The sequence below is a fragment of the Calonectris borealis genome, chromosome 6 (genome assembly GCF_964195595.1).
Source record: "Calonectris borealis chromosome 6, bCalBor7.hap1.2, whole genome shotgun sequence".
Classification (NCBI taxonomy): domain Eukaryota; kingdom Metazoa; phylum Chordata; class Aves; order Procellariiformes; family Procellariidae; genus Calonectris; species Calonectris borealis.
The window spans coordinates 41,823,229-41,838,785 of NC_134317.1; the positions used below are offsets into that span (position 1 = coordinate 41,823,229).

Sequence of the window (15,557 nt, forward strand, 5' to 3'; positions counted from 1 at the left end):
GGAAAAGGCATCGTCCCGCCACGATTCATCTTTCCAAGGAAGAGGCCTGGAAACTTTATCAGTCCGGTCTACGCAGCAGGTCTGCAGGACCTCCCCGACACTCAGCACTGCCCAGGATCTCCAGAGCTGACGCTGTGCTGCGAGTACCAAACTGCAGAGAAAAAAAGAAGTTGTGAGCTTCTGCCAAGTCAAACCTCCAAACCAGCATGGCATGAAAACATCATACTGCCTGAGACGGGACCTGAACTGAAAGAGTTACGCTGTTATAACACGGAGAAATACCCTGCAGGCACACCCCGGCACGTGGGAGCGGGATGCCAGAGCCGTACCCAGCACCTCTGGGGAGGACACAGCTACACACACGGATGCTGGGGCATGGGAAGCAATGCCCAGCTGAATCAGGAACATCAATTTCTCAGTACACTGCCTCCAATCTTAACTATCGGCATGCAGAAGCACTTCTCTTGCAGTTCAGCAGTACCTTAAGAAAGGCTTATGGGAATCTCAAAATAACCATCTCTCATAAGAAGTGTCCGCACAAAAGGCTATACCTGTGTAGCGATGTTGCGACAGTTATGCTGGCAGCCCTTGTCTGCAACCGGCTCCTCCTTTTGGGGATGGACCAGTGCTTTTTCAGAAATGGCAAGTACAAGGAGGGGACAGTAGACTTTGCAAAGTTGGCAAACATCTACTTTCACGGGATCATCTTTGAGAAGGCAGTAATGCATATAGAGAGAAACAAAATACAGTCATTACAAAATTGTTTGGCTGTTGGGATCTCGGAGGGATAAGGCATGCTTTAATTTAATAGCGATTGAAGTGTACCCTTCACAGCAAAGCAGTTAGTTCTGCGCAGAGTTGCAAGACAGGCAAACCAGCAGCAGCAAGGCAGCGATGGCTGCAAGACACTGATGTAACATTAGTTACCTTGTCCGGAGACTAAGACGACCACGATTCGTTGGCTTAAAGATCTACTTCATACATCCCGCAGCGGCTGAATCCTGCCCCACGCTTTGGCAAGGGGCATAGCAAATTCAACACAGGCCATAACAAAAAGAAGAAGAGATAAAAAGGGATTTAATGCTGTCAGGACTGCTAACCCCCGAATTCCAGCACAAGCAAACACCGCAGAGGACTGAACCTGGATTAGTCCAAATATCCGCTCCATCTGCGTACTTCCATATTTTCCTTCCACGTGTTTATTCCTAAGCTACAGACGCAGCCTTTCATCACTCCCAACAGCTTTCACCTTATAAATCCATCAGCTCTACCTTCCCAAACAGCACAGCCTTCCGCAGACCCGCTCCTCCCACCCCTTCCCCTCTCGCCACGCACCGTGCCGTCTCACATTCCTCCATTCAATGGTTTCTACCCACCGTCAACAAACGTCGGGAAAATACAGACTGACCTGTTTGCTCCTGCACCAAACAAAGGAGAGAAGGTGGCTTTGGGATTTCTTCTTTTTGGCTTTTTTTCCTAAGTAGGGGAAGGATGGCAAGTCAAACCACTGGTAGGCATAGATTTTTTTTTTTCCAGATCTTTATTTTACAAAAATAACTTACAAATAGAGACAACTCTCAGAAGTAAGATCATTCATTCTGTGCATAAGGATACAGCTTTGTGAAGTACAGGCGTAGGAGTTAACAACTCTTACAATACTGTTAATTTTAACATGATGGCAACTATATTACAGTACATACATTTCATGCTCCAGACATGTGGGTACGACCACCACATAAAGCTACAGTCAAAAAAGTGTGCCAGCCGGGGAAGATGCACCTAAGAGATCATTTCCATACTGCTACTTATCGGCACCCTCTTACCTACAATAGTTTAAATCAAATGGCAATCTAACACTCAGACTACAGCACTCTGGATACACTCATCAGCAATATACTTCAAATACATGATAAAAATATATTTAACTTTCAAATACAATTGTATAAGGTACACCAAGAGCCAGAAAATAAAGTCTTCAGCTTTTAAATACAACACACTATATATATAACATATACAAGGAGACAAGAGGGAATCTACACGTGGAAGAAAAAGCTTATCCTGGAAACGCATGTTATCTATGGTACACAATGGCTTTGTCTGCTAGAAAGTCATTTCCATTTGCATAGCACTGTGGAGAAGTCCAGAGCGGGCTAGGAGGAGATCAAATAAAACACACCAACAAAAGGCTTAATTTTGGTACCACTTCCATTTTGCACCTGATTCTACTCTTAAATTACAGTTTGCTATTTCTCTGTTGTAGGCTGGAATTCATGCCCCGTTCATAACAAGCACAGGGAAAGGGAGGGTAAAAAAAACAAAAACAACACACCAAAAAAAAAAAGTCAAAGAGTGAAGGAGGATTCTTTATGGGGTTTCAGTCATTTGGCATTTTGCTCCAGAGCAGAGTATTCTGCTTCTGACACTCTGGAAGCATCGATAAGTTTAGTGAGGCCAGTTTTGGCAGAGTACTTGAAAATAAAGGCTTTCATGAGCTCATATCTGTAGTTGCGGTTAATGAAGCTGTACAGGATGGGGTTGACGCAGCAATGGACTAGAGAGAAACACTGAGTGATGTGAAGAGTGGCATACAAGAAGTTCTCCATCTGACAACTGAAAGGTATGAAATGGAGGCTATAGAAGATGTCAAGCAGGACAGCTACATGGTAGGGCAGCCAGCAGACGAGAAACACGACAACGTAGGAGAAAATGATCTTCCCATTGCTCTTCCTCTCTTGGTCACTGGAGGCGGAGATGGTCTTCGCAAGGAGGAAATAAAAGAGAGCAATGATGGGAAAGGGGATAAGAAAGCCCAGCACGACAGAGATGAGCTCCATGCCAATCAACCACTCTTTGAAACTCTCCTCTGGATAGACAGGACGGCAATAGGTTTCGTTGTTGGAAGAGACAGTCTTGAGATAATAGGTGTCTGGGAGAGACGCAGAGAAGGCAAGGAGCCACACTAAGATGCAGATGCAGCGACGGATTATCTTCTTCTTGCGATTGCTGGAATTGGTGAAGTAGGCAACTGAGAGGTAGCGGTCCACACTCATGCATGCCAGGAAGAAGATGCTGCCGTACAAGTTGATGGAAAATATAAGGTGAGTTATCTTGCACGTGATTTCTCCCATGTGCCACTGGTTATGCTGGACGAGGGAGACGACCCACACCGGAAGGGTGATGACGACGCACAGGTCGGCAATAGCCAAATTAAAGATGTAGAGGTGGGTTTCATAGCCAGTCATTTTGGCTTGGAGGTTGACCCACACCACGACCGAGTTGGCCACCAGCCCTATGACAAAGATGAAAATGTAGAAGAAGGACAAGGTGTATAGCAGGGCACTTTTGTTGAGCGTGCCAGGGCATGTTGTCGCATCAACCGTGATGCAGTCACCGTTGTTGCACGTCCAGTTGATCTCTGTCAAGTTGGCCGTTTCCAGAAAATCGAGGATGGAAGTCAAATCAAGTGCGCTCATGTTCGCTCAGTTTGGAGTTCAAGCGACCTACAGGCAAAATAGGATCAAAAGAAACGACCTAAGTTAACAGAAATATTTCTGCTGCCATCTTCATACTATAAAGCACATGCAGGTCACACTGTTTTACTGATGTCCTACTCTTGTAAGGCACTTTTCATTAAAGAGATCCGTGGAGTAAAGCAACCAAAACAGACACATAGCAAAACTCATCTGGTCGACAAAAGAGGAGCAGCACTAGCTTTTTATGTGGATTTTTTTTTTTCCTTGCAGCTCACATCTGACATCATCAGGTTGGCTATCGTCCCCGGGTGTGAAATCCGCAAAGTACACCGTGGCCAAATAAACGTCAGGCGACTAAATCTGTCTTCTCCAGCATAAATGATGATACTATCGCTTTCAGCAGGGGAATCTTTAAGCCATTCTATCTGCACTCCCTCAAGCATAGGAGAATTGATCCGGCTGATACACAGTACCATAAAACATTTACCACAAGCTCTGGTCAGCATCTTGTCAAGCGCAGCTCCAGCTGCGTTACGCAGAAATGAGGAACTAAGGGGCTTTGTACCCTCATCCAATTTTAAATTTAAATCCTGCTCCGTCCTCCCCCCTTCCCTTCAATTCTATTTTACAAAGCATCCCCTGCGTTTAACAATTATCACGTAGCTTTGAGAAAAGAAAAAAAAAAGTCGGAGCTTGACCGCTTAGTAGATCTGCTGGGCTTAAGTTTTCTTTTTAGGAGAATGCTTTGATTTACAAAACACCCCTCCATCACAGCTGGCTCCACAACAACTGCTTCCTCCCCACCCTTTTGCTTTTCTACATCTACTTTTCTTGCCTCTTCAGCGCCTTCATCCATTGGCAGCCAGCGGACAAAGCAAGGGGCTCCGTGTTAACTTCCTCGCCAGCAGAAGGAAGGGCCCCAGCAGACCCACACGGCTTACGCAAAATCCAAAGCCGGGCTGCTAATTACCGTTGTGCTTTTAGGGCGGCATAAAAACGCTGCTTCCCCGGGCTGGGACCCTCCCACCCTACAGGGCCAACAGTACCACCCACAGCAGCAGCAGCCTCGGCCCGTGACCGCCACGCTTCAGCCAAGCAAGTTTTGGAGCCCCGTGTCCACAGGCTCTGGCTTGGGGCATGCCAAAGTAAAGATGGAGAGGTGGGTTTCCAAGAGATGGACCCCATCTCGTTCCCCCCATGGCTTCACTTGAGCTGGAGCATTGGGTCAGCCAGCCCACCCGTAGTCCCCACCGTGGACACTTCTAGCACCCTGAACGGTGGCCACCTTGTTCCTCCCCATGCCCCCAGCCCCAGCAGTGAGAGGTACCCCCTGATGCCACCCCAGCCCTGGGGGCAATGCCAGCATGAGCGAGTAGTTGGAGAAAGCAACGGCGGGAAACGACTCCCACGGCCACCTGTATCTCTGAACGTCCTCGACCCCACCATAGGACCTCTTGGTGGGGCTTATGGGAGCACAGAGGGGACAGCGAGCAGGGAAGAGCTCGGACATGCTCCCGCACTGAGCATCCTCTTCTCGCCCCCGCTCCCCAAAAAGGGATGTCAGTTGACACAGCACCTCTCGCTCCGCCATCTGCATAATTGGCTCTTCCCAAACCTCCCACCCTCCCTGCCTGCCAGGGATACAGGCTACGGAAGAGAAGGGAGATAAGGGGGGAGATTACCGGGGAAGACTCAAGGCACTATTGTCCAAGTGGAGGGGAAGCTGCGGGCACTAACAATGAGGGGGGCCGTGCACGCATCCAGGGAAGATCAAATCTCTCCACAAACAGGGCCCAAACTGGCCCCACGAGGAGATCTAGCCTATCGCTTCAAACCTCTGCAGCCTTCCAGGCTTTCATCCTGCTGGCCTGCTGAAAGACGGAGTTGAGATTCAAACCAAATTAAGCATGGATTTTGCTAAAACGCAGGCTAAAGAGGGAGCAGAGACAGTGGCAGCTTTCTGTCCTGGGATAGATGATCCCCCTTCTCCAGCTCAGGAAAGCAGAAGGTGATTTAACCCGTGTCTATGCAGGGCAGAAGGGCTGATCCTGCCCCCCGCAGAGATGCAGGCCACCCTCAAGCTGCCTGTACCACCCGGTCGGTGCAGGCAGCAGGGATGCAGCGCAGCTCCCCAGGATGCTCGCTTCAGCCCAGGGCTGCAAGTGGGAGAGAGGGATGGGTCTCTTGCTAGACCTTATCCAGGGTCCCACCACTATCCCTGTGTCCCCACAGCAAATGTTTTTCAAGGCCTCTCAAGTGGGGGGAGAAGCAGCACCATCCCCAAGCCCCTGTATCTCAAAACCCCACAGCAACTAAAGCAAACTCCCTAAAAGCCACAGAACTCCCAGCCCCGTGGCATGGCCCACCGTCTCCTGCTGGTATTTGTGGACAGCGAGGCAAGCAGAGCAGGAGAACACCAGGCTACCTCCGTAACACCCCACAGAAGTACCATGGGTGGGCCTGGGCATCTTCTGGGAAGGCAGGTGGTCCAACAGCAGAGTGAGCTCATTCCACATCTCAAGACCCCAACTCAAGCCAACCTCCAGGACAGGGCTCTGACCACCCGCTGCCAAGCCTCCAGCCCATCCCCGAACAGAGAAGAAACTCAGACCTGGCTGCGGGGTGTCAGATCACCGGTGCCAAGAGAGAGGCAGGGAGGGCGAGCAGGGAGGCAGCAAGAGGGGAGCAGAAAGCCCTTGAAGCTGGGACTCACACCAATGCTGGGGACACCACGGCCACCAGCCTAGGACAGCAGCTAGCAGAGGGCAACACCATCCCGTCTGCTCACTCACAACCACCCTGGGGATCTTATTGAACACAAACGATGCTCAGCCGGAATCTCAGCCTCCCTCCACTCCAAGGGCAGGTCTGCTGCATGCACGTACATCCATCTGTCCGGGGCCGCCCGCATGCCTGTGCACTTTTGCGTCCCCAGCGCAGTAATAAAAATCTGAAACCGATACAGCCTCCCAGGCTCAAAGCCCTGCTGGGGAGGACGGCTATATTCAGAGATTACAGCTTTACGAGGCCGGGCTCTCTATAGTCTGGGATTAGCTGCTGTAACCCGAGCTCTGATTCCCACCCAGATTAGCTGGGAGGTGCGGGGGGAACCCACCAGACAAACTCCATAAAGCCACTCCGTGCTCCTAAAAAAATACCTTTAGCGCTCTCTGCAGACAGCACAATATCCTAAAACTTTGCGAAGGCAGCTGGAACTGCATTTTGTGTCCGCTGCACTGCAAAGCTCTTGCAGGCCATTACCCCTTCACCCGGCAGGCACGTGTGCTGTGGCCAGTCCCTGCTAGCGCGCAGGAGTTATGGCATGAAGGAAAGGAGATGCACCCGAAATCCTGCTCCAGACGCCCAGAGATGTCCCTGGAGCCGATGTAGCCTGCAGGACTGTACCCTCCCCATCCTACCTCCCGCCCAGGACCCGCTGCAGGATGTGAAAAAGGAAACAGGCACGAGCATCCCTGCCTAGGAAGGGCAGCCTAGCGCGATGTGGCAGTGTTCAAGCCCACGACGCTTTTGGGAACTTCTCAGCACCCCCTCTTCCACCCAGAGCACCTTGAAGCCTGGTCCTGCCTGCACTCAGACCATGCTCAGGGGTGCGGGCAAACTAGGCTTTGCCCTTCCTGAGTGGAGAAGGACATGAGCTATGCCAAGAAAAGCCAAGACAGCTGGTGGGGTTGTCACCTACACACCTTCCCATGTCAAAGCACCAGCCTGGTTCTCCAGCATGGGGAGGTGGGCAGCAGCACGGCCCCTTCCAGGCCATTTGGCTATCGCAAGAAGACACCCATGCCCTCAAGAGGATTTGCAAGACTGAACCCGGTACATTTAAACTCTCTTCTGCAGTTCTGAGTTGAAAAAAAAAAATAATAATTGAGAAAACAAGTGTCCCACGCAGCTTTGGATCACACCTAGGCACCCAGGAGCGAGCAGCGCTCCGTGCCGGGCTGGTGGCGGGATGCTGCAGTGGCCCGAAGCAGGTGACTCCAAAGTCTCAGACCCTCCCAGCACACCCCCCGCCTCCGCCACGGCGAGGTGTGCCAGCCCACTACCCCGGCCACGGGAAAACCAGGCGGGGTGCGAGAAGAGAAGGCTCCCCACCACCACCCCAAATGTGACCCCCAGAGGGGCTGGCATGCAGCCGCGGGAGGCTGCGGGCAGCTCGGGCCGAGGGAGCCAAGCTACGGCGGCCACGCTGCTCCAGCCTCCCGCGGCTGTCACCCTGCACGGGCCGCGGATGAGGGGACACGGACACCCGTGGCGCGCCCCCCTTCCCCCCCCAGCCCCTCCAAACCCGGCCGGGTTCAGGCTCCGCTTCCCCCGCCCTTAGGCCCGCCCTTACCTCCCGCAGCCTGGGCACCGGGCGCTGGCGGAGCGACTGAGCGCTGCCCGCCGCCGCCGCCCCCTTATATCCGCGGCAGGGGACCGCCTCTCGGGGGCGGCCCCGGCACCGCCGCCCGCCCCGGCACCGCCCGCCCCGGCCCGGCCCGGCCCCCGCGGGGGGAGCTGCGGGGGCAGCCGGCGGCGGCGGCGCCGCGGCCCGGGGTGAGGGAGCGGGGACGGGGCGGCGCGCTGCTGCAGCCCAGTAAGGGACAGGGGTTAACGTGCGAGGGTGGCTCTTTTTGTGGTCTCCGCTAAGGTGAAGGGGAGAGCAGATGGAGGGATGGGGGGGTAGGGGGCCTCAGGCACCCGGTGGCAGGAGAGAGGAAAATGGGACTGACACTGGGATGGGGGGGGAAAGGGGGGGGGGGGGGAAGAAAAAAAAAAAGAAAAAAAGAAAAAAAAAAAAAGAAAAAGAAAAAGAAAAAAAAAGAAAAAAGAAAAAAAAGGAAAAAAAAAGAAAAAAAAAAGAAATAAAAGAGGAAAAAAGAGGAAAAAAGGAAAAAAAGATAAAAAAAGAAAAAAAGAAAAAAAAAAAGAAAAAGGAAGGAAAAAAAAAGAAGGAAAAAAACAAGAGGAAAAACAAACAAGAAGAAAAGGAAAAAACAGGAAAAACTGGGAAACAGGGAAAAAAAAGGAAAAAAAAAAAGAAGGAATAAACAAACCAGGAAAAACAAACCAGGAAAAACAAACCAGGAAAAACAAACCAGGAAAAACAAACAGGAAGAAAAGGAAAAAACAGGAAAAACTGGGAAACAGGAAAAAAAAAGGAGAAAAAAAAAGGGAAGAAAGGAGGAGGAAGGGAGAGGAAGGGGGAAGAAGGGGAAAAGGAAAAAGAAGGGGAAAGGGAAAACAAAAAAAATTAAAATAAATTTTAAAATTAAAAGTAAAAGAAAAAAGAAAAGCAGGTTTCTAGTTGTTCTCTGGTTTGTTTCGGTGTTTCCCCCGCCCCTGTGAAACATTGAGAAGACAAGGCAAGGGGCGGCAGCAGATTGTCACCTCTATTCCCTCGCCCAGGGCAAGAAAAATTAACGCTGAGGAAAAGTGACAGGAAGCCAGAAACCCGCTAACTAAAACTGAAAATCCACTCCTTCGCGCTCCTCCTCAGCACAGGAAAGGCAGGTGATTAAAATGGCCCATGGAGAAGAAGGGGGTAGGTCTGTGTTCAGCTCCAGCAGGGTCTGTCTGTCCGTCCCAGGGAAGATGCTAGGATTAGATGATCATCTACCTGCCAACACAACAGCCGCGCGATACACCTTACTGAAGCCTGACGACGGCACTGACAGCTCCGAGGGATCTGACGCACGTACCACCGGGCTGCTCCGAAAACATCAGACAACCCGGAGCAGGGACTTGGCTCCCCCCAGCCCAAACCCTGCTGCTGGAGCACACACCGACACGTACGGCTCCGAGAGCCTAAATCACCTCGTCGCTACTGAACCACCGTCCAGCCAGGAGGAATGGGTTAGCTAACACATTTTAACCAGCACTTTTTGGAAGATACAGGGCGTTTTAGCACTTGCAACACCCCCAGAAAGCACGTGTTTTGTTTCCCCAAAGATGCTTAATCCTATTTCCACAGGCAATTAAAAGCTTGCATTAAAACCTGCTGGCAAACCATGCTTAAAAAGAGAACGTGTTTTCCCATGAAAGCGCCTAGCACAAGTTCTCAAGCTTAAAGCAAGTCAGGGATGCGGCAAAACAAGACGTTTTACTTTGTGGCAGAAGGGATCCATTTAAAAAGAGCAAGGGTGCGGGTTAAAAGGACTCCTAATTGCTAGCAGAGCAGTCTTAATTAAAAAAAAAAAAAGAAATTACGAGTTTAACTGTGCTCCATTTCTGAGCCCACAACATCTTAATTCTGCCCCCATCAAGGAGCGGAGTCAAATGCATCAAATTTACACCCCTGCAAGTGAAGGCACAATTAGCTTCAGCTTTTCTGCCAGCAAAAAGATTAAGCTGTAGATATTACACCTCCTGCAGCTCCAAGCGTGCACTGAAGCTTGCCCAGTGCTCACCCCGTGCTCGGCCCCACACATCCCCAGCGACCTCCAACACCTCCCAGCTACACCGCACTGGGGTGTCCTGGGGAGCACGTGGCAAAGAAACGTGCTAGGGAAAGGCCCGACCTGTGGGGCTTTTGGTGGTGCCTTTGTCCCCACCGAGATCTGGGCTGCCAGCGGCTCGAAGTGCCATCCTGCAACAAGACCTCAAGAAGCCACCAAGCAGGCCACCTGGACCATCCCATCCACCACCGTGCTGACAACACTGCTGTGGGTTTAGGTGCCAGGGAAGGAGGAGAACAGAAGGAGGACACCATCCCACGGGCGGAGAGGGTGAGGTGTAAGGTGCCTTGTCCCCGTCCCTGACCCCCACTCTCCCTGGATGAGGACAGACAGCTCCTCCAAACTTCACAGCGGTCAGTCAGCAAAGCGTTTCGGCATCCGCTTAAATTCTGAGTGCTCGCTCAAGGCCATGGACGTTGGTGGAATTGAAGCATGATGAGTTCAGACGACGACAGGATTAGGTTTAAAATAAGCATGTACTGAAGCGCTTGGCTAAATTGGGCTTTGAAAATCCTAGGGAAAAAAAAAAAAAAAAATAAAGGCACGCCAGCAGAACTCCAGAGTTATTTGGCCAAAAAAGCAAGCGGAGTGGTTTTTCCTTACTTAGTGTGCCAGAAAATAACATCAAGTAGTACAATCACTTCCACAGCTCTCCAAAAATACTGGCCAGCATCTGCAACCGCAAAGCTGCTGGCTGTCCAGGAGTCGCAGGCAACCTCCCCTTCTCCTGCATTCGCCGAGAGCAGAGCCCTTGCTGCCCTTTCCAGGTTCCTCCCCTCCAGCTATCTTTTTATAGCAAGCACGTTCCTCACGCAGGAGAGACGGAGCCCGTTCCCCTTCCGTTATGAAAGCCAGATTTTGCTGGGCGTTCAGGGATGAAATGCTTGGGCGGTAAGCAAAACAACGCGGTCTCGAAAAAAACAACTGCTCAGTATGAAGCCACCCCCCTACAACCCGGCAAGCAGAGCCGGGGAGAAGCTGAGCACCCCAGATAAGATCGGCAGAGGGTCGGTGCTACCTGCTTGCCGTCATTAATTTGTATCTGCTGCTGTTAGACCGCTGTTACAGCCAGTCCAAGCAGGTGGCCCAAGAGATGTGATAGTCCAGCGACCATAAACTCCTTGTAGATGCAGCTATCCGGGCAAGGCGATCCATCGTTCATTGAAAACAAGTTGGCTCCAGATATTTAGGAAAGGGGGAAAGCAAAGCTCCGCAGCTCTTCACCCTGCTACGGAGTCGTCTGTGGCACCGCGCCGGGGAGGGACCGGTCACCTTCACAGGGCAGCGGATTCACCGTGCTGGGCTTTTCTTGGGGTCCCTCCACGACAAGCCTCTGCTATCCCCGTGGGGACCGTGGGGGGCCCGGCACGAGGTCAAGGCTCCACTGTGCTCAGCGCTGCAGATAAACACACCTAAGGGCGAGCTCTGCCCCGCGGAGATAGGTACGGCAAGAGGGGCAGGCGCAGGGTGTTGGGCAAAATGCAGCACTGAAAGCCAGATTATTATTTTTACTGCTTATCCAATTGTTTAGCATTTATATTTTGTTTAACTGCCTGAACTACAGCAATATATTATTTTTTTCTTCAAAAGCACAAGTTTTTACTAACGTGGAGGGGAGAGAAAAATCAGGAATTTCTCGCATTCCCTGCAGCCTCTCCCTGCTGACATTGGGAGTGTGGGCTGAAAGCATCCTTATTTTCTCTTAAGGCTTCCCTTTCCAACTGGGAGGCAGATGGAAGCTAACACCCAGCCCTGCCTACTCAAGTCAACAGAGAAATTTAAAAAAAAAAAAAAAAAAAAAGCAAGTTGGCAGCTTTAAGTGCTAGAAAGATTTTTTGGGGGTGAAAGAGAAAGCCCATAAGGAAAAGTGCATATACGTGTTGGGTGGGGGAGCATTTCAATAGCACAGCGAATATAAAAAGGGACAAAGGGAAACATTTCTCCATTGCACAAGAGAGGATCTGCGTGCAGCAAGAGCGAGGCAGGAGCAGCATCACCGAGCGGGTGTCCAAAAGCAGCAGCCTCACGCGCAGGCAGAGAACAACGTGCCGGCCAGGAGTGCAAACACCCACATCGAGATGATAAAGCCAGGGAGAGCCCTGGAGGAAATCAGGCTGTGATCCGTGAAGTGTACGAAGGTAAAAAAGAGCTTCCTGCAGTCCTGGGAGCCAGCGCCAGTGGGCTGCTGGATGAAAACGCAGTGCTCATTTCCTCCCTCTTCCAAGACAGCTAGTTCTCTGTCCTCTCCCGGTCACGTTCCTCGCTGCATCGGTTGCATGATGGATGGAGAAACAAGCCACCGGACTAACAAAAGGAATAAATAGATGACTACATCAGGAGTCACCTCTGAAATAGCAGGCAGAAAGGAAACAAGCAGCGAATTTCCAGCAAGCAGCGACTGCGGTACTGCCCAGCTTCACTTCCCCTACCAACAGAAAACAATCAAGTCATTTAATGCCAAGCCATGCCTAAAGTAGCGTCAGCAGCCCCCGGCAGCCGTCAGGAAAGCCACAAGGCTGGTCTCCTGCCCAGCTCCGTCCTGTCCGGTTTGGAAGAGACGCAAGATGAGGAAACCAAGAGAGCAGGGAGTAGTACCCTCCCTGCTGCTGCTGCACTGTGGAAAGGTGCTACTCGTGCTTGCGGCAGCGTGGGGAAAGGCACTCGTACTGGTAGGCAGCTCCAAGGACACCGATGTCCTCCTCTGTGGAACGATGGAGCGAGCCGGGGTGCCCCAAACTGAAGGAGCTGCCGTAGCCCAGGAGGATGGGAAAGCCAAGGCAAGGGGCACGGTGGCGGTGCTGGGTGGGAGGCTCAACATGCCCTGGGATGCCACGCTCACGCTTGCAAATGCATGTTACCCTATTTTACAGCTAGGGAAATTGTGGCAGAAAGAAGCTGACCTCTTAAAACTGGGGAGGAAAGAAAGAGATGTGCAGTCAGAGGCTGCCATGGCGACCACAACCCATCCTAGGGCAAGGCTCCCGTTTCCCCTAGCCTAGCCTAAACCACCAAACCAAGCAATTAAAGAGAAGTTGCAGTGCAGGACCTCCCTTTCTCCACCATACCACCCACCTGTTAGTTTAAAGGTTCACGAGATACATTTTTTTTTGCAGAAAGCCTGGTTTCCATCCATGCTGTAGCTCCAAAGCTGCATTTTCAACTTTCAACCGCAACAATAAGGACCGCATTTAAGAGGAAGATTTTAGAGCACGAAAGCTGAGCTCCTTGGGATGTCACAGGCCTCCAGCATCTGCTGTTTGAAGCACCGCACACCGAAAGGCTTGTGAAAACCTTCCGGTAGAGATCTGTGTTTTCCAGGCAGACTGTCCAGCCCGAGGATGCTGCCGTCAGCATTCGCCTCTTGACAAGTGATGGTGAGCAGCGCTGATTCAGAGAGACAACGCAAAGCACACAGCATTTCACGTGGGTCTCGATCAACGGGGCCACCCAGGATTTTAACCATTCTTTGTCTTTTTCCCCCAAAGACGCAGCAGGAGAGAGGTTAATGCTCCCATCCAGCCACCTCGCACTTTCCGTCAGTCCCCGCGGGAATTACAGCCATCATGCTTGGCTTTTGGGAAGCTCACTGGGAACGACACACGTCCCAACGGGAACCACCAAGGAAAGAGCTGGCAGAGCAATCAATTTGCTATTTTCAAGGCGATGACAGCTTTTAGGAGAAACCAATTGGTGCTGTAATTAGGAATATTACCCATGTAGCTAACAATTATCGAAGACGGCTTTCTCCTTCACAGTTCATTTCCATCTTACCTTTCTACTAAATAAAGGAGTTACCTATGGATGTTATTTGCAGCTTCATAATCTACCGTCATAGGCATTATTGGCATTTATTTGAGAGCATGCTGGAGTGTGACCACGAGGAAGATAAAATAGGACCCTGAGCCAGAAATCCTGCCTGGAGCAGCTAAGCAGCCAGCAGTGAAGATTTTTCAGAGGCATTGATTTTTACATAAACACTATTCATAAACTTCTCCTCTCCGCACAGCACTGTCTCAAATTAGCAAGGTGACATTAATGTGTCGGGGGTAGGTTTTGACAGAAGCCATGCTAGGGAAAGCTGGACTCTAACTTTGCATCAGCAGCAAGGGTTACAAGTGGCACGCCGGGGACAGAGAGGGAGGAAAGGAGTTTGACTTAGGATGACGGGATCCCCCTCTGCCTTCGCTTGCTTCCATGGGAAAGAGTCCTGCTAGGTGTAAAACGACTAAATACTACACGCCGGTAAGAAATAAAAAATTCATTAAATCATAAATCTTTTGGAAAGGGGATCTATTGGGGAGATTATATTCGCTTTTCATGGACATAATAATTCAACGGTGGCATATCATATTGTTCTCTGCGGGGGAAAAAGACATATTGTTTTAAAGTATGATATTTAGAGCAGTCCTTTAGGAAGGAAAGCAAATATAATCTTGGCAACGAAAACCGACTGCATGAGCACTGAGTAAGGGACATTAAAAGCACGGCCCAAGTCCCAGCTGCCGAAAGTCAGCATAGCTTGACTGGAGTTGTTGGAGCTAAGCCCACGCATGGGAGCTGAGAATGAAGGTCACCCTCATTTCGCCACAACTCCTTGAAAATGTTAAGCAAATGAACACAAAGGGTAATTTTTTACTGAGCCTGTTGTGACCAGTCATTGTCTAGCCCGCTAGCAAACACTGACGGCAGGTGAGAAGACAAAGACATTACAGCTGCGTTCTTTGCAAGTTTGATGTTTGTTGGTTGGGAACTATCTGGCCATCTCCTCCTGGATTGTTTCAGGCTCAGCACTAGAAATTGCCGAGCCCTCCTGGCTCCCAGTCCAGCCAGACACTCAGGATTTGGGTAGAACTGGACGGCCAGCTGCAAAACATGGGCTTGCCAAAGCTTCAGCTGCTGCCTGGTCTAAGCTCCCTACATGCCACCCTGGTCTCTGTTCTCCAGGATGCCCCAGTCCTACTGCAGCACATGCCCAGAACTGTCTGCAGCAGACTGACACCTATCTCCTGCCTAAATTGCAATCGGATCAAGGCCAATAAACACCTCCCTCCTCTGAGGGACCATATCTGACAGACATTTTAGGAGCACCCCGCACACAGCCAGCCACAGCGGATGGACAACATACAACAAGCAGCTTCCACACAATGCTGCATCCCTTAGAGAAATGGTCCCTTTACATCTAGTACCACCCTGGCAGCAAAAGTGTTCAGAGACTGGGAGATGCAGAGATGGGACTGGTCTCACCACCCCCTTTCGCAGCGATAGTCACACTCCACCTTGGGCTCCCCGCCTCTCTCCTGACCCCACAGATCTTGTGTTCCTTTCAAAGGGGAGCATCCCTCCTCCGCTTTCTCCATCCATACCTTTAGCATGGCGGTTAGCACAGCCCCACAGGTGACGTAGGTTCGAATCTCCTCTAGCTTGGCTCCAGGCGTGGAGGACACTGGGACAGGTCTTCTGCCCACTGCGCACGTTCTCCAGACACTCAGCCCACACTCAAGTCCCCGACGAGCCCTGCTGTCTCTTGGAGCACATCTTCCCTCATGAGAAGGCTGTGGATCACATAAAAAAACCACATGCAGACCTGAGCTCAGATCACGTTCACACAGCGCCATAAGCATGCTCC

The 15,557-nt window shown here is 51.1% G+C and overlaps 1 protein-coding gene across 1 annotated transcript; it reads right to left on the bottom strand.

Moving 5' to 3' along the window:
* Nucleotides 1-1,521: 1,521 nt before the first annotated feature.
* ACKR3 (atypical chemokine receptor 3) lies at nucleotides 1,522-7,914 on the bottom strand. The gene is made up of 2 exons (XM_075153781.1): nucleotides 7,828-7,914; nucleotides 1,522-3,500 (listed from the first exon to the last, which is right to left on the bottom strand). The coding sequence occupies exon 2, from the start codon at nucleotides 3,471-3,473 to the stop codon at nucleotides 2,379-2,381; it is 1,095 nt and encodes a 364-aa protein (XP_075009882.1). The 5' UTR covers nucleotides 3,474-3,500; nucleotides 7,828-7,914; the 3' UTR covers nucleotides 1,522-2,378.
* Between the last annotated feature and the right edge of the window lie 7,643 nt (nucleotides 7,915-15,557).